The sequence below is a fragment of the Lepus europaeus genome, chromosome 14 (assembly GCF_033115175.1).
Source record: "Lepus europaeus isolate LE1 chromosome 14, mLepTim1.pri, whole genome shotgun sequence".
NCBI lineage: Eukaryota > Metazoa > Chordata > Mammalia > Lagomorpha > Leporidae > Lepus > Lepus europaeus.
In genome coordinates, this window is record NC_084840.1 from 89,383,231 (window position 1) to 89,407,412 (window position 24,182).

The following is a 24,182-nucleotide window of genomic DNA, read 5'->3' on the forward strand; positions in this document are numbered from 1 at the left end:
AAAAAAATTCATTTATTTGAGAATTAGAGAGAAAGAGATTTCCTATGCACTGGTTCATTCCCCTGAATGTCCATGACAGTCAGGGCTTGGCTACGCTGAAGCTGGGAGCCGGGAACTCCATCCAGGTCTCCCACATGGGTGGCAGGGACCCAAGCACTTGAGCCGTCTCACCGGCTGCCTCCCACAGTGTGCATTAGCAGGGCGCTTCCTTCCTCCTCCTGACTCTAGATTCTTCTGTTTGTGTCTAGACCGAGCCAGGCTGGGAGATGCGATCAGTCTTTGTTCCTCTCTGATTCACCCTTTCTCCACCCAGTACCCAGAGCCCGTGGCTGCCTGTCCTTATTGTCTATTACAAAAGCCATTTTCCTGCCTCAAGGGTTTGCCGTGGGATAAACTCACAATTTGTAGCATGTCTTCTGAATAACTTGGGCATGCTCACATATTTTAGCTTTGATTTTTATTTAAAAGACACTGTCGTGGGTTTTAAGCAAAGTGAAGTGTCTTCCGAAGCTTTGCAAAAATACCTCCCCCCCAACCCCCAGACCTTGTCACTGTTCTTTGTGGTTAGTACCCCTATACCTGCTCTGCAGATTCACGCCTTTGTCACAGGGCTGTGAGCTCAGGTCTTCCTGTACCCATCCTGTAGCAGGCGGGATGGACGCACAGGGAGCCCGTCCTGTAGCAGGCGGGATGGACGCACAGGGAGCCCGTCCTGTAGCAGGCGGGATGGACGCGCAGGGAGCCCGTCCTGTAGCAGGCGGGATGGACGCGCAGGGAGCCCGTCCTGTAGCAGGCGGGATGGACGCGCAGGGAGCCCGTCCTGTAGCAGGCGGGATGGACGCGCAGGGAGCCCGTCCTGTAGCAGGCGGGATGGACGCGCAGGGAGCCCGCCCTGTAGCAGGCGGGAGGATTTCTCTTCTGGCCAGTTGCAGAACTGGCCTCTGCATCTGTGCCCATTGGTTCGGGTCTAAGCGTATACCGCAGAGCTGAGGCGGATTTTTGGTGCCCCCACGTGGGTGCCTCCTGGTGCCTCTCTGCTTCCCTCGGCTCCACCTTGGGGAAGTGCTCTGTGCAAGTTCTCAGAGCCCAGTCACCACCCTCTGCTTCCAACTTGGTAATATCTGCTGTGTTCCCTTCGTCCCGCCCTTGGCTCCCCAGCCTCGCACAGGGTGATCACTCACTGAGAGCCAGAGCAGCGAGGCTGGGAGAGGGGCAGGAGGACTTGCGAAGCCTGGCAGAACCCCCCGGAGTTGCCAGCTTCCTGAGTGTATCCCCTCTGATGTGTTAGGTTGTGCTGAGCCCGCCTGGGGTTTGGGGCCAGCCTGTCGCTGTGATCGGTAATTTCAAGGGTCCTGGAAGGAGTGGACTGTGACAGCAGTGGCACGGTCGTCAGGAAGCTGATTAACTGGAGCGTTAGTGTGAGGGTGCTTGGATAGGGTTTCACTTGAGGGAACAGCAAGCATCAAATCCCCTGTGGCCAGGACAGAGTTGGAGGGAAGGTTCTGAACTATGCCACTGGAAAAGGGTCTGCATCAGATTGTGACCCCCAAGCCTAATTTTGAAGATGGTAAAAGTGGAGTCTGTCTTGTCAGAAGCACAGTGGTCTAGAAATGTGCACAACAGGAGTGCAAGGAGTTGTCTCCTGTCACTTCGGATTTCTCATCCAGACAAGACATGGAGAACGATTGGATGCAGATCCCGCAGATGCGTGCAGTGTTGGCACAGCTGGTAAACCTCCAAGTGGAGCTCCTGCATCCCATGTCCTTGAGTCCCCACTCCACTCCCGATTCCAGCTTCCAGCTATGGCACACCCTGGGCGGCTTCGGTGGAGTTCCCAGCTCCTGGGCTTCAGCCTGACCTAGCCCTGGCTGTTGCAGGCATTTAGGGAGTAAACCTGCAGATGGAAGATCTCTCTCTGCGTATCTCTGTTTCTCTTCTTGCCTTTCAAATAAAGATGCATACATACATGAATGAATAAATAAATTAAAAACAGGTCCTGCAGATGGCCCTCTTGGACCTTAGAATTAGTGAATGAATGGTGGTGAATTTCTGAGTTTTTAAAAAGTTTTATTTATTTAAGAAGGAGAGAGATAGAGACAGAGAGAGAGAGAGAGACAGAGAGATCTTCCGTCTGCTGGTTCACTCCCCAAATGCTTGCAACAGCCAGGTCTGGGCCAACTAACTGAATCCAGCAGTTCTAAACTCAACCCAGGTCTCTCCCATGAGTGGCAAGGACCCAATACTTGAACCATCGACCTGCTGTCTCCCAGGAAGCTGTGAGTCAGGAATGGAGCTGTGGCTTGGAGCCAGGCACTCTGATGCAGGACTGGCCATCCCAAGCAATGTAGCTTAACCACAGCACCAAATGTTAGCCCCTCCTCCCTGCCTGGCTCTCAGCTGGTGAATGAGTCCTCATAGACTGATGCAATCCCAGGGGAGTAACCACGTCCCTCTTCCCCCAACACTTCCTCCCTGACCTGCCCTCTTCCTCCCTGGGACAAGAATGAGCTACTGCGTTTCCACCCCAAGCAGTCCCCTGCCTGCCTACCCGCTGAGGGAGCAGCTCTCTAGCAAACGCCCCCCACCCTGCATCACCAGAATTTCTCCCAGTAGTGCATCCTGGCCATTTGCACACAAATATGCTACTGGTGGTTTTTTTCATCTCCAGAAAGCATCTTTCCCCTGCTTCCTTTAGAACCAGCAGTTTTCTCTTCCTGAGAGTTGGCTGTGATCACTGTCTCCCATGTGTCTCTTCCCATTTTCAGTTTTCTCGGCCGAAGTTGAAGCCCTTGGTGGAGTCTCAGTGCTCACGGGGCTTGCTTCATTCATGGCATTAACGCCGTGGATCGTTCATTCTTCCTCGACACCCCTGGTTTCTAGCTCATCGCCATGCTGGTCCTTCCCTCAGTGGCTGTGCGTCTCTTCCTCTCTTCTGCCTCTCCAACCCTGAGACTCCTCTGCTGTCTGCTCCATGCACTCGGGCAGTCTCAGGGCTTTAAACACCATGCGTATGCCAGCCCCCCCGCCCCGTCAGCCCACCCTGCTCCGGTGAGCTCCTGACTCCCAAGTCTCCCTGCCACTGCATCCCTGCTGGTACCCAGGAGGTAGGAGGGCACCCAGTAAGTTTATGGAAGATGGAATTCGAAGGTGAGTTCATTTCAGTACAAAAAAAAAAAAAAAAAAAAATTGAAGTCCCTGGCTAGTTTTTCTCCTACCACCATTTTTATGAACTCTTTGAAGACTCTGTAGTCATGGCTTTCAGAACACGTTCTCACCAAAATAAATTGGTCTTTCAATATTGTTTTGCAACCTCATGTTTTAAATTCCCCGTGTCTAAAACAACTTCCCCATTGCAGTTGATGATAACTTAAAAAATAGCCTTGAAGAAGTGTTTGATGCCCGTCTGTATGCACAAGTCTGTTCCGTCCGACAAGATTTCCTGTTTCATTCTGCCCTCCCAGTCAGTCCAGAGTTTGAATATTGCCCAGGGTTCAGCAGCTGCTACCTGGGGCCAGGCGGCCGTCCCCTCCTTCTGGGCTCGCCACTCTGACCCTGGCACCTGCTTCTCTGTCTCTGCCATGGGCTCCCTGCCGCGTAGGCTCCCAGCAGCAGCCTGACCTCTAAGTCAGATCTCCCTCCTGTATGCAAAACCCTGTAGTGGCCTTTTCTCTGTGGAACAGAAGCAGAGGAGGGTGCTGTGGTGCAGTGATTAAGGCACTGCTGGAGAGGGTGCCTGCATCCTGTATCCGAGTGCCGGGTTCCAGTCCTGGCCCCTTCCCTTCCACCCGGCTCCCTGCTGACATGCACCCTGGGAAGCAGCAGGCGATGGCCCAAGTACCTGAGTCCCTGCTACCCCTGTGGGTCACCTGGGTGGAGACCTGGGTTTCTGGCTTGGGCCCTGGCCCAGCTCTACCTGTTGAGCATTTGGAGAGTGAACTAGCAATGGCAGCTCACTCGCGCGCATGCTCTCTCTCTCTGCCTTTTGGATAAAATGAAAATAAATAAGTAAAATGTTTAAGAAATAAAAGTGAAAATCTGCCCAGGATTAGTGCAGCCACCCCTTATATGGTCAGGCCCCGTCCTCTCTCGCATCCTCTCCCTGCCTCTCCCTCTGTTTCAGGCACAGTAGGTTCCTGCCCTTCTTCACATATCCCAGCTTTCCCTGTCTCACAGGTTGGTTGGTTTGTGTCTAATGTAGTCTGATCCCTCTGCCTGAAATGCTTGTCCATCGCATCCTCATGTGGCAACTCTGCCTTCTGCTCTCTGCTCACGCGTCCATGGCTCCTTGTGGTCCACCCTGACCACCTGATTTGGCTAGGTTGGCGGCCCGGTTGTCTGTAATCCACCTTACACGGGGCTGTGTGGTCTTTCTCTGATCGCTCTTGTCACTTACTGCGTAGTGTACCTGGGATGCTTATCATCTGTCTTCGCTGCAGAAGACAAGAGTAAGGATTTTTTTTTTTTTTTTTTTGACTGGCAGAATTACAGAGAAAGGTCTTCCTTCCACTGGTTCACCCTGCAAATGGCCACTACAGCCAGAACTGCACCGATCTGAAGCCAGGATCCAGGTGCTTCTTCCTGGTCCCCCATGCTGGTACAGGGGCCCAAGGACCTGGGCCATCCTCCACTGCCCTCCCAGGCCACAGCATAGAGCTGGACTGGAAGAGGGGCAACTGGGACTAGAACCTGGCGCCCATATAGGATGCTGGCGCTGCAGGTGGAGGATTAACCAAGTGAGCCATGGCGCCAGTCCTGGGTAAAAATCTTTGTGTCTGGTTCACTGGTGGATCCTCAACCCCTTGAACAATATCTGGTGAGAAGAACTCCCAGAACAGTTATGCCACCAAATGACCGCTGGCCTCACCAGTGTGACCGGTACTGGCCGTTGGCAAGCTTCCTTGTTTCCTAAGTCCATAGGAGGCAAGTTTTATGCTCTGCTCGATTTTGCTTTAATCGTTTGCTAGATGAAGCATTGCTTTGTGTGTTAATGTCGTCTGCCTTCCCCCCTAATTATGTTTCATTGCCCATTTTTCTGGAGTTTCTTTTATCTTCCAGTGTGCTTCATATCAATTGCTTGCTTGTTACAAATAATTTTTAGAAGTTTCCAACCTGAAAATCTTATTTGTTATAAAATCTATCACATGTTGCAAAGTCCATTGTCATGCTAGGCAGAGGTTTGTTTTTTGTTTTTTGTTTTTGTTTTTTTTTTTACTCCAATGTGCTACAAATATCTGATAAAATCTTCTGGTGTGATCCAGCTATAACCCTAGCTTTGGCATTTAGTTTTTCCCCTGTAGGTAGCCCTTGAGACTTTGGGGTAGAAGGTTGAAGCCGTGTGGCATTACGAGAGGAGGCATCAGGCAGAGCGGAGTTGGCTCTGAGTAAACCACCCCCGGGGCTTGCAGCACAGCGTCCTTGAAACAGGGTCTGTGCCAACACCTGCGTGGGGCACGGAGTGAGTCACAACCTGGGAAGTCCTTACAGAGGCGAGGTCTTCAAAAAGTTTATGTAAATTGCATAATGTGGAGAAAAAAAAAAAAAAAAACCAAAAAACCAAAGCTTTCTCGTGCCAAAGCAAGCATCTTTTCCTTCCATTTTGCACAAACTTTTTTAAGTGCCCTGGTATATGCTGTAGCTAAGTATTAATTATGATTAATAATACTAACTAGGCATTGCTACTGATAATAATTATTACTAAGTATTGTTTTAGGGCACTTTATCAGGCTGTGGTAGGAGGGATAGATTAAAGGCAGGGTGGGATGGGAAGAGGCATCATTTTTAATAACTGGCTTTATTAGGCCAGGTGAAAATTGTTGGAGCCCCGACTATGACAGTGAAACTTACCCACAGTTAAAAGTGCTTTGCTATATCCCAGGGGGTTGAGTAATTTTATTAAAAGGTGATGAAATCTTATTAATTCAAAATGACAACCCTTTGTAATTATCTTCATTTTTTTTTAAAGAAACACTCTTTAAAAAAAATTATTTGAAAGGCAGAGAAGCAGAGAGAGAGAGAAACACTAGCTCCTTCCTCTGCCTTTGCAGTCTCTTTGGACCCTCAGTGGCTCAACTGATGCCCCCAGTGTTGGTGAGGTCGGAGTCTCTCTCTCCAGCATTTGCTGATTCAAATGCCAGTGTCCTACAGAAACACTCTCACAGACATGCCCCCCCAGAATAATGTTTTCCCAGCAATCTGGGCATCTCTTAGCCCAGGCAGGTTGACTTGTAAAATTAACCCTCACAGGAGTGCTGTTGAACTTAGAACCTCAGCCTAATTAACGCCTCCCAGCTGAGCTGTCGGGGTCCAGGCCGGGAACACCTGAGAACGGGCAGGCACTGTGAGTAGAAGCCTTTGGTGTAGTCGTGTTTGCCCTTCACTGATCACTGTTAAGTATTTTTTCATTGTGCCCCCAATTGCAGCCACCCTGAAGCAATGGCAGGAAGACAATATCCTTCCCCCCAGAGATAAGAGGCACCTCACATACACACACATCACACCCACACGCACACATGCACACACATGTGCGAGCACACACACACAGATTGAGCCAGTTACCATTTCATTGCCTCTTATCCGCAAATCCGCACTTAGCCTGCTCTGTGCCCTCTTCCAGAGGTCTCTTTTGCTGCAGGCATGGTGCTATGGCCCATCAGTAGAGGGCGCTGGAGGACAGTGCAGGACTGGCGGTCCACGTGCTGGTGGCTCCCTGCGTGGTGGTGCAGCCATAGTCACCTGCCTTGAACGTGAGTGACATCCTGGGGACAGATTCCCAGCACATCCCAGAGCGTCCCAGGGACGGACTTCCTAGCTCTGATCGCCTGCACCCTGGAGGGTGCTTGTGCTTGCTGGGTGGTGATGGAGCAGCTCTGACTCAGGGGCCCAGCCGTCTGGTAAGCTGCAGACACATTCCCCCTAAGGAGCCCCGAGTTCCAGCCCCTCTTGCAGGGCTGCTTCCTCCCTGGGTGCTCTCCTGCTGCCTGGGTGTTGGCAAACTGTCACTTACATTAAACTTTCCCTGTCCTAGTTGCTGCCTCACTCCATCTTCAGACTGGACCGTGGCTGGTGTGCGAACATGCAAAGCAGAAACTAGGTGCTGCGTGTTAGACATTTGATGCACTAAAAATATGTGGATTTACATAATGATGATGATGATTATCGTGATTTTTTAAAAGGATTATTTATTGATTTGAAAGGCACATATAGAGAGAAAGAGAAGAGAGATCTTCCATCTGCTGGTTCACTCCCCAAATGGCCACAATGGCCAGCACTGGGCCAGGCCAAAGCAGGAGCCTGGATTCCATCCAGGTCTCCCACAGCAGTGGCAAAGGCCTAAATACTTGGGCCGCCTTCCACTGCCTGCCCATCCACATTAGCAGTGAGCTGGATTGGAAGTGGAGCAGCGGGGGTGGGAACGTGGCACTCACAGGGGATGCTGGCATCACAGGCGGCAGCGTCACCTGCTGTACCACAGTGCTGTGGCCCAGCTTCCATGGCTGTTGCTGGATTTCCCACTCAGGTGGCCTCCAACCTCGAGTGGTCCCTTCTGGGCCCTGCTTTCCTCCTTCGAGTTCCAAGTTCAGCATTGTCTGCCTCTCCTTGATTGCATCCCGTGCATCGTAATCAGCTGGCCCTCAGCATATTTTGGTTTTACTGAGTTGCTGCCTTTTTTCTCAGGATAGGAGATACACAAATTTGGGGCCGGCACTTGTGAAGACCATAAATAAAATGGTTGTGTGAACCATGCAGGTGGGGGCCAAAACAAATACTGACATGACTGTATTTTCCCTTGGAGGTAAAGGCATGTTTTCCTAATGGAATTGTAACCAGATGTTTTCAGGAGGCATGAGTATTTTATCAATGAGATGTTTGAATTATGAATTAAGCAATTAAGAAATCAATAATTGGATGTCTTTCAATGGGGGCCTCCATATCTGTGTGTCTGCTTGGAAGAAAATGTGTTTTAGATATTTTCCTGGGAAAACAGGAGAACCTCATGTTTCGGACTGGTCTGTCTGTCTGTCTCTCTTTCTGTGTGTGTGTGTGTGTGTGTCTGGTGTCTTCCCAGACTGTGGGGTCTCTGGGGGCCAAGGGAGTCCTGCCTTCTACACTTGGCTGTGTCCCCAGTGACCAGCACAGTGCTCCAAGTACATTCCTCAGCCTCCATGGTTGCTGATCTTAGGCACGTGGCCTGGGCAGGATACCCCAGCCTGCGTCACATGTAACAGTCAGAAACCCGTGGCCCTGGGCGCTGGAGGCTGAGGAGCCCAAGATGGGAGGGGCCAGCAGCTGGCAAAACTTCCTGGCCATGTCACCCCCACTGGACGGAGCAAGCGAGGGGGCACAGAGTGGCAGTGAGAGTGATCTATCTCGCTCTTCAGTAAGGAGCCCACTCATGAGATAACCAGCCCACTCCTGAGATAAACAACCCATTCCTGAGATAACTAACCCACTCCTGAGATAACCAACCCATTCCTGAGATAACCAACCCATTCCTGAGATAAACAGCCTGTTCCTGAGATAACTAACCCATTCCTGAGATAACCAGCCCATTCGGAGATAACTAACCCATGCCCAAGATAACCAACCCATTCTTGAGATAAACAGCTTGTTCCTGAGATAACTAATCTACTCCTGAGATAATCAACCCATTCTGAGATAACTGACCCACTCCTGAGATAACCAACCCATTCCTGAGATAACTAACCCATGCCCAAGATAACCAACCCATTCCTGAGATAAACAGCCTGTTCCTGAGATAACTAACCCATTCCTGAGATAACCAGCCCATTCGGAGATAACTAACCCATGCCCAAGATAACCAACCCATTCTTGAGATAAACAGCTTGTTCCTGAGATAACTAATCTACTCCTGAGATAACTAACCCATTCTGAGATAACTGACCCACTCCTAGGGTAACTCACTCACTCTTATGTCTCTGGCTTAATCCATCCCCCCCCCCCCTTTTTTTTTTTAAGATTTACTTATTTGAAAGGCAGATATATATATATATATATATATATATATATATATATATATATATATATCTATCTTCCATCCCTTCTCCATTCTTGAAGACAGAGCCTTCAGGGCCATTACCTTCCCGTGGGCCCCACCTGCCTGCACTGTTGTGTTAGGGATGCAGTTTCTAACATGTGGACTTTAGGGGATGCGTTCCGACCCTGGCCCAACCCTAACCCCCCAGTTGCTCCTCCTTCCCCAGAGCCTCTGCTGATGATATGGCCTTCCTTTGCAGATTTGAGCCCCCTTGTCTCTGCTGCAGTGGTTACTGGTACACCTGCCTGTGCTGGCCTTCCCTGCCGTCCACGCCCCAAGGACAAGCGCCAGGGCTGCTATGTCTTAGGTCGTGAGCTTTGAACAGTGTTCAATCATGGCTGACCCACCTGCTTGTGGAAATGAAGTCTTCACCAGCTTGAATGGCTGTGGGATACTGGGAAACTGAGTATGTTTAGGTCAAAATTTAGAAAATAAATCCTGCCATCTAAACTCCTGTTACTTGTATTCTGAATCCCTAGGACCAAAACCATTTGGATTTCATGGTATAATTTGCTATTGGAACTGTAGAAATTGAATCCCGGGAGTGTTTGAAAACACGTGTCACAACCCAGACACATTTTATGAATGGGCTAGGGAGTTTTTTTAGGGCCTCCCAGATCTCTTTGAAGTGGCTGTCTGGTTACCTTCATGGAGACTGCACACACCTCTGGCCTGGGAGCTCCTGTAACTTTGTCGAACTGCAGGTTGGCACTGTCCTGTGTCTTCCGGCTTCAGTTATGGTTACCAACACGGTAGCTAACGGGAGGAACTGCTCTTGTCCCCAGGGTGTCACATTGTGGCAAAGAAATTAGGACTGCAACAAGGTAGCAAAAAACCTGGGAACTCAAGTTCATGAGCTTCAGGTGACAGAAAAAAAAAAATCAATAAAAACCAATTAAAACCCATGTAGGAAATTTGTCTGGAAAAGTTGCATTTGAAAGGTAAGTTCGTTTTGTCGCAAAACTTTTGGAAGCTGTGCGTGGATTTTTCTTGAAGACCCCTTGTGGCCGTGGGTACCCTTGTAATATGGCTTATCCCTACAAACCTTAAGCAGTACTTGGGTAGAGTTAACTCTTTCCATATGTAAAACACCAGGGTGGCTTATTTCTTAGTGTGGCATCGTACCCAGTTGGAATGTATAGTTAAGCTGTTGTGTTGACTTTGAACCTTTCTGTTGATTTGGCGTGTTTGTTATAGTGGAAGCAGTATTAAGGAAAAGGACAGCACAACTTTCCATTGGTGCCAGCCATGGTGCTAAACGTTGCCATGTGTGTATTCCATTGGATTTTCAGCTGTATTTATGGCAGTTCTTTCTTTTGGGTCAGTAGATAGTTGTGATTCACACGCTGTTGTAAGAAACAACCCAGAGAGAGCCCATGTAGCCTGTACCCTTCTCCGCCAGCACTGACGTCTTAGCCAGCTCCAGTAGAAAGCACCACAAGTAGGAAGCTGTCATTGGGCCAGTCCTCTGTGGTTTGAATGTGGCGTGTGTTGGAACTCCCAACCACATTGCAGCCAGGCTGGGGGGTGGGATCCCACAGGGGGTGATTAGCTCATAGGAGCGCCCCCCCCCCCCCATAAATGGATTCATGCTGTTAGCACAGGAGTGGGCTGTGCACTGTGAGAGTGGCCTTGCTGTCAAAGTCAGTTCTGCCACTTCGTGCTTGCTGGCCCTTGCTGGCTTTCTAGGCCTTCTGCCTTCTGCCATGGAATAACATAGGACAGTGGCCCCGTAAAGATGCCAGCCCCTCGATGCTGGACTTCCCGACTTCCAGAGCTGTGAGCCGAATGGGCTTCTATTGCCTATAACTTACCCATTCTGGGATATTCTGTTTTAACAACTTATTGTGGACCAAGGCGTGGCCCTCATTCAGATTTCATCAGTGTTCTATGTGCTCATTTGTGTGGGTGCATGTGTGTTTGTATATTTAAATTTTTGTTAAAGATTTATTTATTTGAAAGAGTTAAGAGAGAGAGAAAGAGAGAAAGTCTTCTATCTGCTTGTTCACTCCCCAAATGGCGCAACAGCCAGGACTGAAGCCAGACTGAAGCCAGGAGCCAGGAGCTTCTTCCAGGCCTGTGGGTGGTAGGGGCTCAAGCTCTTGGGCCGTCTTCTGCTGCTTTTCCCAGGCTCATTAGCAGGGAGCTGGATCAGAAGTGGAGCAGCCGAGTCTCCAACTAGCACCCATATGGGATGACAGCATTGCAGGCCGTGTCTTTACCTGCTACAGAATAACTCTGGCCCTGTGTAGTTAAAGTTCTGTGCAGTTTTTCCGTCTGTGCAGGTTACCATTGCTTTTCAAACACACGAGGGAAACAAGCGTAGGTAAGTTATTTTGCAGTGCTCTCTCTATGCGTGAAGCTGAGGTTTGAATAACAGTAATAATTAATAACAGCGTCTGAAACTCACCAAGTTGTACATATTGAGAACTTACCCTTTGGTACTACACTAATTTATTGTTGCATTTAATCCTCCCAACAAGGATTTCATGTAAATTATTTCACAGTTGAATTAGTGTCTTTAATTAAAGTCACATATTGCCAAGGAATAGGTCATTATTTTTACAGCTCCTGGAGTCAGCAACAGAATACTGAAATTCCACCATTCCACCTCCTTTTTTCTTTTTCTTTTTTTCTTTTTTACATAATTTCACGTTTTGAACCTTTGACCTTAGCCAACTGATCTTGGTGATTGTTGATTACTTTTCTATTTATATAGAAATATAATGAGAGCTGTATGATTACAGATTGAGTTAGGTCGAGATAGCTTAAAATAGTTTTATTAAGTTATAAATGAGAGTGGGTGTAGGCAGAATGCCAGGTTTGGAAGGGAATAAGTGAAAGCCACCAAAGATTTGGAGAAGTTTGTTTTTTGTAGAGTGGGTTGTTTTTTTTTTTTTTTTTTTTTTAGTTAAAGGGGGCACTAAATACAGTCCCTAAGGAATGTTTGAATTTAATCAAATTTCCCAAGTAACCTATCTGATTTTCGAAGTGGTACCTCAGTGTGTCTGATGGTGAATGCCCACTGATTAGCAGAATATTATAATGCTCCAGGAAGATCATAGACCAATCAGCAGCCCGTAAGTTACCATTCTTTGCTCGTTAAATATCTTGTAAAGCTGTCTCTCGGATGCACAGCACCACTTATTCAGATAAAAATAACAGCAGTGCCGTGTGCTGAGATCCCTGGAGGTCCTGTTGTTTTTGTAGACGGCAGACAGAAATAAAAGGAATTTTGTCCTTTTTACCTCCTGTAATCCCAGTGGAAAATGAAACATGTGCTACGAGTTGATGCTGACTCCTGCCAGGTCCCCTCCCTACAGAGTCTCGGGTGAGCCCTGTTGCAACACGCCTTGGACAGAAGTCTGCCGGCCTCTGATGGAGATGGATGGTTTAGGTAGCATGCTACTGAGGAACACTGCACTACTGTGTACCCCAGGGCGCTTGGAGGAGAGGGGAGGGGCACCTCCTGTCACTTGCATCTGCTACCTTAACTCTTTCAGGGATGTGAGATCAACTTGCCAGACTTTGAAATTGCCCTGCCCTGCCCCACTCAGTATTTTGTTTGTCTTTGGCAACAGTGCCAGCACCATGTGGGTTGACTTCATCTGACTGGGTAGAACTTTGGCTGTTCCACCGTGCAGATGTTCTCAGAGCCATGTGTTATAGGAACACAATTTGTCCTGGGAACTACAAAGCCGTTTTTCATGGGCCACTCGATCGCTTTTCTGCTCTTCTAAGGAAGTTTTTCCTATTCGTGACTCACTGCACTCTCTGGCTAGGGCGGAGAGAAATGTAATAACGATCAGGGAAAGGAATGTGTGCGCTTTTCTTCTTTCTCGAAAACTTGTGCACGCTTTCTGTCTTGGTTATGTAAACTCGGACGACTGTAGCACGCCGACAACAGTGGAAGGTAAAAGACTGGTCCGTGAACGCACACTTCTCTGGAATTTGAAAAATCAAAAAGCTCCCCTCGCTTCTTGGGGAGAAGCGTTTTGCTCGAACAGCTCAGAGCACAAATCCAGGAGAGAGGACGGGTTCCAGCCGTCACTGCCACACACCTTCAGCGAAATTAATGAGATCACTCTAAGCTGACGCTGTTTTATTTTCATTTTATAGGTCTGTGTGAGCTGTTGGCTGCTTTAGCAGCACAGCTGCGGCCACATGTGGATAGCCAGGAAGACCTGACCTTCCTCTGGGACATGTTTGGTGAAAAAAGCCTGCATTCACTGGTCAAGGTAAACCCTGCCCATGTCAGGTTCTCTTTGCAAAAAAAAAAAAAAAAAAAAGCATATGGAAAAATATTTTGTACGCCATGTAGTAGTAAACCAGAGATTGAATTGTTGCTCCCTGCAAAAACAAGACAGCCTCTTTCCATTTCACTGACAGGCGTGGAAATTGTTAAAGATTCTACCAAAAATACCTGGATGATTTCACTTAATGGGGGTGATCTGGCTGTGCCTACTAATACAGCAAACATGTGGTTGCTTTTGTTTAGGAAAAGCCTATGAAATAGTAGCAGGAAGGCTTACACTCCTCGAAGGTCAGCATTCACGAGCTGGAATTTAACTTAAATAAATAAATGTTCACCATCCAAACGAGCAGGAATATATTTTCTGAGGTCAAGAATGGCAGCAGTTCAGTAGCCACATTCATTTAAAATAATTTCCTTTAACAAAGTCAACTGAAATTCTAGTAAGCTGTTCCCTTCCCCTGGCACAACTCCACCGAAAATGGTATTTTGTAGATAAATAACACCGAAGCGAAGTATGAATAAAAACCATTTTTGGAGACAGTGGTAGGAAAGCATCACGGCTTGAAAATGATCAGCCACCAGGAACCAGATCCGGGCGCAATGCTGGGAGTCATCAGGCCTCTTCAAATAGGAAACCGAGAACGAGAAGCTTACTGGAAAATAGGCCACTCTTGCCTCTGGAAATACGAATTGCATTTCTCTCGTTTCACCCGGGCTGAAAGAAATCGAGAGTCTTTCCTGTGTCCATAGGAGGTGGGAACCTCTGCCTCCGTGTTCCTCCGGCCCATAATTAATTAGCTGAATTTGTTGTGGTTGCCTGTCACCACACGAGGCCTTTCCTGGAGGTGCAGTGTTTGAAAGTGAGCAAGTTTGGAGTTGCTAATTGCTTCTCAGAATGGAATTGTTCTTTTTTTTTTTTTTTTTTTTTACTTGTTACATTTTCTGAAATTCGTGTGACAATTCTCCAGGAATGAAAGTGTCCACATGTGACATTTTCCTAGTACAATACATGGAAAGACAAGAACGTTCATTTATTTGTCTTTCGTTAACAACCAAATTGCCAGGGTGCTGTGTGTCCTGAGTGAATTTTAGGTTGTGAGCTGCTTTCTGGGTATTGGTTGGGCATGGTCTCAGGATTGTAATTGATGATGCTTACAACTTGGTGAGGCCATCCCAAAAAAATAATCCTGTGAAGATTGGAAGTTCACCAGCTAGGGACCTATTTCTATTGATTTGATCTTTTGATAGGAGGAATAAAACATATTTGAATTGCTATTATCATCCTGTAATCATCAAGTAGACATGCCCCCAAATGACAAATGCTTCCTCGTTAGTATTTAGCCACAGCATAGTTGCTGTCTCAATTTTCTGACCTGGAAAGTGGAAGTTATAATGCCCATTACCAAGGTTGCTTGTAAGTTTCAAATAAAATGATAAAGACCTCAGTTCTTCCATGGTCGTACAGCTTAAGCAAAATTTAAGCATTATTAAGTGTCGAGGAGAAAGTGACATGGCTTAAAGATGTACAAAAGCTACAGAAATGGTTGTTATTTTTTGTTCAAAGAGTGAAACCGGTATGTGAAAGCAGTTCTTAGTTACACCAGCTGTCGGGTTTAAGGGTAGGCTGTTTTCCGAAGTACGTGTCAGTGATGGGTGGGTGGGGGACGTACAGGAGGGTGGTGGTGTCTGGTTTCTTAAACTCGATGAAGCAGATCACTCGATGTTGTCAGTACCCAGGTAGCGCACTAACGCAGCCTGAGTGTTTTCCTCTAGTTACAAGAAAGTGTACTTTTGCAGTTGCCTTTATGACATACCTCTAGTGCACTCTGCCTGCCATCGGACGCAGACTTCCAGTCCTATTCGTTTCAACTGCGTAAAGTCTGAATGCATCCAGGAAGCACGCTCCTGGGATTGCAGCTGTAACCACCCAGCTGTGTTCCGAGCACCTCTGCTTAAGGCTGGCAGGGTAGAAACCTTCAACCTTTCTGCATGAATCTTTTTATTTATTTTATTTCATTTTATTTTATTTTATTTTTTTGACAGGCAGAGTGGATAGTGAGAGAGAGACAGAGAGAAAGGTCTTCCTTTTTGCCGTTGGTTCACCCTCCAATGGCCGCCGCGCTGATCCGAAGCCAGGAACCAGGTGCTTTTCCTGGTCTCCCGTGCAGGTGCAGGGCCCAAGCACTTGGGCCATCCTCCACTGTACTCCTGGGCCATAGCAGAGAGCTGGTCTGGAAGAGGAGCAACCGGGACAGAATCTGGCACCCCGACCGGGACTAGAACCCGGTGTGCCGGCACCATAAGGCGGAGGATTAGCCTATTGAGCCATGGCGCCGGCCTCTGCATGAATCTTTTGAAAAGACTTGGCTTTTAGGCTCTTTTGCCTGCACTTGAAGCTGTGACATAGAACTGGGTGGTCGCAGTGTGCCCCTTTTATTCTCACATGCACTTTCCCTAGCCCTTGTATTTTGTGTATGTATAAAACAAATTGTGAATCATCACACAGTCTGAAATACTTTTGTTGTAACGCGACATACACAAAAGAGGAGGCAATTTGACATGACTGACAGTCTGCAGTCAGGGACAGGTGCAGCCCAGCACCTCCACGCAGGAGCCACTCTTCAGAAGGAACCCCACAGGATAGGACAGTGTCTATGGAAAGAAATAGGGTTACCCTATAGGATGGCAGCTAGGGATATTTTTTAAAAGAAAAAGGTTCAGATGAGCAGTTGAAGAATAATAAAGACTTTGAGGGTGAGATTTTAGATGTATCAGAAGGAAGGCAGCATTGAAAAAAGAGAAGAACAGACAATCGATGGAAATACACACATTTACAGGAGTGGCAAGATGAGGATATTAAAATCTTCATGACCTGGTGACTAGGATAGCCTGCCCATGAGTGAGACCTGTGTCTCTGACCCAGCTTCTGCAAATCTGCAGGCCCACGATGCATATAATTGTGTCCCTTTTTTTTTTTTAATTTATTTATTTGAGAGAGAGAGAGAGAGAGAGAGGTCTTCCATCCAGTGGTTCACTCCCCAAATGGCTCCAATGGCTGGAGCTGCGCCGATCCAAAGCCAGGAGCCTCTTCATGGTCTCCTATGTGGGTGCAGGGGCCCAAGGACTTGGGCCATCTTCTACTGCTTCCCCAGGCCATAGCAGAGAGCTGAATTGGAAGCGGAGCAGCTGGGACTTGAACTGGCACTCATACGGGATGCTGGCACTGCAGTACCAGGATGTGCTGCACCACAGTATGGGCCCCTAAAATTGTGTTTTAACCACATTTCTCGACTTCTCCCCTACTTGTGTTTTTCCCTAATGAGATTTCCTAGTTCAAATTTTCTTTTGCTCAGTTATGTTATGAGTCTGGTTATACATGGATTTCAAAAATTTTTATGGCAAATTAAACTTACCTTTTAATTCTGTTTTTCCATGACCCTTTTAATTAATTCCCCTTGTTTTTTTGTGATCTTGTTTAAATTTATTTTACAGCAAGATGTTTCATAAAGACATGCTTAAATATTGTATTTCTTTTAAATAACGGTGATAGTTCTGTTTGCTCAAGAAGTTTTTGTTCCTAACTCATAACTGTGTTGGAGTTCTAGGATAAGACTGTGAAATTGTTAGGATGTGTTAAACAGTTGCGTCTTTTCCTCTGCCTTTTTACGTAGTCTTATATCTGTTTGAGGGTAGAAGGAAGCAAACGCATCAATCTGAATTTTATCTTTTTGGGGATTTTGAAGCATTTCCACAAACACAAGTTGCTATTTTGGAGAAAATTTTTTTTCTCGTATGGTTGAATTAGTATGTGTGTTTCTGTGATGCAAGTCTTAAAGGGCTAAGGATGAATACTCAGCTAGACTCTTATAACATTGGGTCATGGCTTTAGCTTTCATCATTGCTTGATTGATTTGTGTGCTATTTGCTGAGTCCTTACTCTGTACTGTTCCTGAACGGATCCCTAGGACTCAGATGTCCACCATGGCAGGTGCAGTCCCTGGCCTTGTGTAGTCTCCACTCCAGTTTCCCAGAGGGGTTACCCACAAGAGGTGAGCCACTCTACATAATAGATCATGTTTAGGGCTTTGTTTTTCTTAGAGGTACAAGGTGCCCAACCAGCTCAACAACTGGTCTCAGCGAGGGGCCCATGGCAGTTTTGGTGTCTTTGGCTTCAACTTGCCATGATGAATGGGAGTTGCTCATTCATGGACATTCATGGGGGCGGTTGGGGATGGGGAGATAGGGCAGGCCAGGGGAGCCCAGTCCCTCCCTGTGGAGGCTGGTAGCTTCTGTGGCTGGTGTGTGAAGTGAGGAAGGCCATGGGCAGCACAGGGTGGCAGGAAGGGTGAGCAGAGGCCAATTCTTGAATGGCTTGTGAGCCACATAGGGTGTGTAGACTTAATCCTAAGACAGTGGGCACCATTGCATTGAAAGGCATAAAGCAGCAGAGTGAAGGTAGCAGATTTTTCTTGTGGAAGTCCGTCGGCCAGCTTTCTCCAGTAGGGGGCATGAGATGTCCAGGTCAGAGGTGATGGTGGCAAAATGTTGGGAGTGGGGAGTTGATCTGGACTTGGGAGAGGGGGCCTGGTCTTCAGCCTTTGGGCTCACCAGCGTGTGTGCTGGTTATGAGCGTGTTGAAACTCCTCCTGCTGCGACACCCAGCCAGTGTATATGCCTGGCTACTGGGGGTCAGGAAAAGGGATCCAGGAGATCTCCAGAAGCTGCAAGATCCAGGTACTAGATCTTACCTGTGCAAACTCTTCAGAGGAGACGAAAGGTGGTTTTAGTTTTCCTTATGTTGATTGGTTGTTTGGAGCATGAGCAAATATCCCACCGGATAATACCAATCTTGAACGGAGCCTAATTATGTCCTAGGTTAGAGATACTGGACCTGGGAGTAAGGCTGCCAGGTAAAATACAGGAAAACATCCAATTAAATTTGAATTTCATATACATAATGAGTATGATATTGATGTTTTCATTTAGGAAACCCAGCCACTCCATTAGGGATAGTCATCAACATTTAGGCGGAAACAGATTTTTCAAGTTATAATTGAGTCAACCCATTTAAAGCATACAATTCAGTGGGCTTTAGTATATGAGAGTTGTGCAGCCATTACCACGATTTGAATGTTTTTATTACCTCCTTGCTGACCCCTGCCAAGCCCTGCATCCTCTCTTTAATCCCAGCCCCGAGCAGCCTCGGGTCTTCTCTCTGCATTGACAGAGACGGGTCACATGTGTGCTTCACTGACCGGCTGCCATCACTTAGCTTGCTGTTTTCAAAGGCCGCCCACGTGCTAGCCCGCACCAGTGCACCGTTCTTTTTTGTGGCCACATAGTACCGTGTGTCGTACCACGTTCTGTTTACGCTTTCAGTCATTGAAGCACACACAGGCTGTGTCCCCCAAGGCTGTTATGGATTACTGTTGCACAGAACCTCCGTGTGCACATTTTTGTTCCTAGTTTTCAGTTCTCTTGTGTATGTATCAGGGAGTGGAACAGCTGAGTCAACTGGTAAATCCATGCTTCACGTTTAGGAACCTGCCCGACTCTTTCCCAAAGATTCTTCTCTGATTTGTTTTTCCATCTGCAGGGTGTGATGGTTCTGACTTCTCTGCATCCTCACCGACTTATTTTTAAAGTTCATTTATTTTTATTTGAAAGGCAGAGTCACACACACACACACACACAAATCTTCCATCCACTGGTTCACTCCCCAAATGACCACAATGGCCAGAACTGGACCAGGAAGAACTCAGGAACTCCATCTGGGTCTCATACATGGATGGCAGAGACCCTAGTACTTGGGCCATTATCTGCTGCTTCCCAAGCACATCAGTAGGAAGCTAAGTGGAGGTGGGACTCCATCCCAGGCACTCTGATATGTGGTGTTCCCCCAAGCAATGGCTTAACCATTGCACCACAGTGCCTGTCTGTACCACATATGTGTGTGTTTATATATATATATATACACACACACGCAAACACACACACACATATATATTTAAGATTTATTTATTTATTTGAAAGGTAGGGGAGGGAGAGAGAGGTCTTCTATCCACTGGTTCACTTCCCAAATGGCTGCATTGGGCAGAGCTGTGCCAGTCTGAAGCCAGGAGCTTCTTCTGGGACTCCCACATGGGTGCAGGGGCCCAAGCACTTGGGTCATCTTCCCTGCTTTCCTAGGCCATTAGTAGAGAGCTGGATTAGAAATGGAGCAGCCGGAATTCATACCAGTGCCCATATGGGATGCCAGCATTACAGGCAGTGGTTTTACCTGCTACACCACAGTGGCAGCCCCACACCAGATACTTTTATCTGAGTTTTTGATTCCACCTACCCTAGTGGGTATGTAGTGACATTGTGATTTTGACGTATATTTTCCAGATGACTGAATGATGCAAATCATCTTTTCATGGTTTTCGGCTACTTGTGCATCTTCTTTGGAGAAATGTGTGTTGGATTCCTTGTCCGTTTTTCCCCATTATATTCTTTTTAGTGAACAGACTTTCACTTTTTAGAATGGCTTTAAATTTACAGAAAAATCGAGCAGGTGGCATGTACAGCTTCCAGAATATTCCTTCTGCCCCAGTTCCCCTTATTATTAACCTCCTGCATTAGTGTGGTATGTGCATAATTAATGAACCAATATTGATCTCATTATTGCGTGAACTTGGAGTTCACTCTGGGCAGTTCTGTGGGTTTTGACAAATGCATAGTTGTGTGTCCACCATTGTGGTGTCATACAGAATAGTTTCATCTCCCTAGAAACTCCTTCTACCTTCCCATCCCCTCTCTCCACCTTGGCAACACTGATCTTTATAGTGTTTGAACTGTCTTGTCTTTTGCAGAAGTCACGTAGTTGCAGTCAAGTGCAGATAGCAGGTCACCTTTTCAGATTGGCTTTTGTCACTTAGAAATATGTATTTAAGGTGCTAACTAGGCTTTGTAGGGCTTCAGTCCCTCCTTGCCTAGCTGAGTAGTCTTCCATTCTAGGTATGTGTCACAGTGCATTTCATCATTCATCTGTGGAAGGTCATGTTCATTGCTTCCAGTTTTGAGCACTTACAGATGAGGCTCCTGCAAACATTTGTGTGCAGGCTTTTGTGTGGCTGTAGGGTTTCAACTCTTTGGGGTAGGTACCAAGGAGCAGGATTGTTGGGTCCTATTTGGGTCATGTGGTAAGACTGACTTTTTTTTTTTTTTAATTTTAATTTTTTTTTTTTTTTTGACAGGCAGAGTGGATAGTGAGAGAGAGAGACAGAGAAAGGTCTTCCTTTTTGCTGTTGGTTCACCCTCCAATGGCCGCTGCGGCCGGTGTATTTCACTGATCTGAAGCCAGGAGCCAGGTGTTTCTCCTGGTCTCCCATGCGGGTGCAGGGCCCAAGGACTTGGGCCATTCTCCACTGCCTTCCCGGGCCACAGCAGAGAGCTGGCCTGGAAGAGGGGCAACCAGGATAGAATTCGGCCCCCCAACCGGGACTAGAACCCGGAGTGCCTGTTAAGCCACGGCACCGGCCAAGACTGACTTTCTAAGAAACTTCCAAGTTGTCTTCTGAATGACCCTTAGCATTTTCACTCACACCACTAATGAATGTGAGCTCCTGTTGAGTGATGAAACACTTTAAATTGTGTTTTTTTTTTTAAAGGTGTGAGTATTGTGTCTGCATTGAAATGTTTACATACGAATAGCCTGTTGTTCTAAAATCAATTGTTGAGAAGGCCATTATTTTTCCATTAAATTGTCTTTCCTCTTCAAAAATCAGCTGATTTTATTTGCTTGGGTCAGTTTCTGGGTGCTCTTTTACATGCCATTACCGATTTCTCTCTTTCACCTTTTCTATGCTGTATTGATTATTGAGGCTTTAAAGTAAATCTTCAGTTAGGGTGGTGTCAGTCCTCTGACTTTTTTCTTCTGTATTGTGCTGACTCATGTGAGTCTTTTGCCTTTTTTTTTTTTAACATTTTATTTGTTTACTTGAAAGACTTACAGAGAGGCAGAGGCAGAGAGAGAGAGAGAGAGAGAGAGAGGGAGGGAGGTCTTCCATCCACTGGTTCTCTCCCCAAATGGCTGCAATGGCTGGAGCTGTGCCAAACTGAATCTAGGAGCCAGAAGCTTCCTCTGGGTCTCCCATGTGGGTGCAGGGGCCCAAGAACTTGGGCCACCTTTTACTGCTTTCCCAGGCCATAATAGAGAATTGGATTGGAAGTGGAGCAGCTGGGACTCAAACCAGAGCCCACATGGGATGCCAGCACTGTAGGTGGTGGCTTTACCCGTCATGCCTCAGCGCCAGCTCCCTTTTGCTTTTTCGTAGAAACTTTAGAATCCATTTGCCATATTCACAAAATAACTTCCTGAGATTTTTATTAGGTTTGTGTATTTTCAAGATCAATTAGGAATAGTTGGCTTCTTAACAATATTGTGTATTCCTGTCCATGAACATGGTATATCTCTCAGTTGAGATCATTGATTTTTTTAAAACCACAGTTTGTATTTTCTTATTTATATTTTGCACATATTTTGTTAGATTCATACTTAAATATCTCTATTTTGAACACTGTAGCTTGGAAATGATATATTTTTAATTTCTGATTTCAGTTGTTCAGTGCTGGTATACAGGAAAGCAGTTGACTTTTGTATGTTAACCTTGTATCCTGCATTCTTGATATAATAGCTTTTTAGTGTCCAGAGTTTTCTTGTTGTTTGGGATTTTCCTATAGAGTCAATCACATCATGTATAAACAAAAATAGCTGTATTCTTTCTTGGTCCGTATGTCTTTTGTTTATTTTCATTGTCTTATCATATCAGCCAGGACTCTACAATGTTGAGTAGCAGTGGGGGAGGCAATTCTTGCCTTGTTACTAATCACAGAGGAAAATGATCTAGCTTCTCATCAATAGTGCTATGTTAGCTGTAGATAACCTGTACATATTCTTTACCAAGTTGAGGGAGATCTTTCTGTCATTAGTTTGCTGAGGTTTTGTTTTTAAAATCATGAATGGGTATTGAATGTTTTTGGTAAGTACTGATATGATCATATGATTTTACTTTTTTAGTGTTGCTGTTATGGATTACATTAATTCTTGAGGTTGAGCCAGCCTTTGCAAACTTGTAATACATCACAATTAATCCTATACATTGCTGGATTTTATTTGCTAATGTTTTATTGGGGATCTTTGCATCTGCTTATACAAGAGTCTGTGGCTTTGCTTCCTTATAATGTCTTTGGCCGGTGCCGTGGCTCAACAGGCTAATCCTCCGTATTGCGGCGCTGGCACACCGGGTTCTAGTCCCGGTCGGGGCACCGACCCTGTCCCGGTTGCCCCTCTTCCAGGCCAGCTCTCTGCTGTGGCCAGGGAGTGTAGTGGAGGATGGCCCAAAGTCCTTGGGCCCTGCACCCCATGGGAGACCAGGAGAAGCACCTGGCTCCTGCCATCGGAACAGCGCGATGCGCCGGCCCCAGCGCGCTACCGCGGCGGCCATTGGAGGGTGAACCAACGGCAAAAGGAAGACTTTTCTCTCTGTCTCTCTCTCTCACTGTCCACTCTGCCTGTCAAAAATTTTAAAAATAATAATAATAATAATAATAAAAATAATAATATAATGTCTTTGTCTGATTTTGACAGTAAAGTAATACTGGCCTTGTTAGGAAAATGGCTCTGTTTTGTCTATGGCGTTATCTACACCCTGACAACCATCCTAGGCTCTAGCCCTGCCACCATTGCTGGAAGCCAGGTGGCCACATGGCCCAACCACCGGTGTCAAGGTCCACCCCCACCCCCATCCTAATGGGATTTGCTGCTCCTGCTAACCTTTCCACCCTCTGGCAAAGTTTTAAAAGGACCTGTTCCTGAACACGTGGCTCGCTCTCTCTCATTGTCTCTCTGCTCTCTCTTGGCTTCTCTCTCGCTCCCCTTTCTCCTCTCCCTCTCTCGGCTCCTTTCTGCTCTCTCTCTTCTCTCCTTGCTAGCTCCTCTCCTCTCTGTCTCTCTTACACTCTCCTTTCTCTTTTTCCTTCCTCACCCCTTCCTTCCGGTCTGCAGGTTTTCCCCAATAAACCCTTTCCTTTACTCCAGTGTCTGGTGTGTTTTGTGGTGGCCTTACATTGGTGCTGAAACCCGGGACCTTACAGGCCTCACAGGATAAGCTAGGAAGTGTACTCTTTGCTTGCTTAACTTTTCTTTCCTCCGTAACAGAGATAGTAGAGAATTGATAAAATTTCTTCCTTACATGTTTTCTGGAATTCATCAGGGAAACCGTCTAGGTCTGGTGCTTGCTGTTTTAGAAGTCTATTAATTTTTGGTTCAGGTTCTTTAATAGATACTAGTATAGACTTATTCAGATTTTTAAATTTCTCAATTTTCAAATTTGAGAATTATTTATAATAATGCTTTGTTATGCTTTTATTGTCTGTGATGGTTCCTCTGTCATTATTGGTGTTAGTAATTCCTGTCTTCTCTCCTTTTGCTTGACTATCCTGGTTGTAGATTTATCAGTTTATTGATTTTTAAAAGAAACAGCTTATGATTTTGCTGTGTTCCTGTTTTCTTCCTCTCTTTCTTGTTTTAGTGTCATTGATTTCTGCTCTAATTTTATTATCTTTTCTGTTTGCTCTTCTTTCTGTAGTTTCCAAAGCTGGAGGGTTAGATGATCAGTTTTAGATTTTTGTGTTTTTAATATTTGCATTCAGTGATATAAATTTCCCTCTAACCACTGCCTTTGCAACATTCTGTAAATCTTGATGTTGCATTTTCATTTAGGTCAAAATATTCTTCAGTTCTTTGGAGACCAGCATTGTGGAGCAGGGGATAGAGCCACTGGCATCCTATATGAGCACTAATTTGAGTCCCAGCTGCTTAACTTCTGA

At 46.4% G+C, this 24,182-nt stretch overlaps 1 protein-coding gene across 2 annotated transcripts in view; it reads left to right on the plus strand.

Moving 5' to 3' along the window:
- The window catches only part of MPP7 (MAGUK p55 scaffold protein 7), a 237,256-nt gene that overhangs the window by 82,245 nt on the left and 130,829 nt on the right, over window positions 1–24,182 (plus strand). For both annotated transcript variants that reach the window (XM_062211103.1, XM_062211104.1), the window contains exon 3: window positions 13,175–13,293. In XM_062211103.1, coding sequence (XP_062067087.1) covers window positions 13,175–13,293 — 119 coding nt within the window. The remainder of the gene's footprint in view (window positions 1–13,174; window positions 13,294–24,182) is intronic.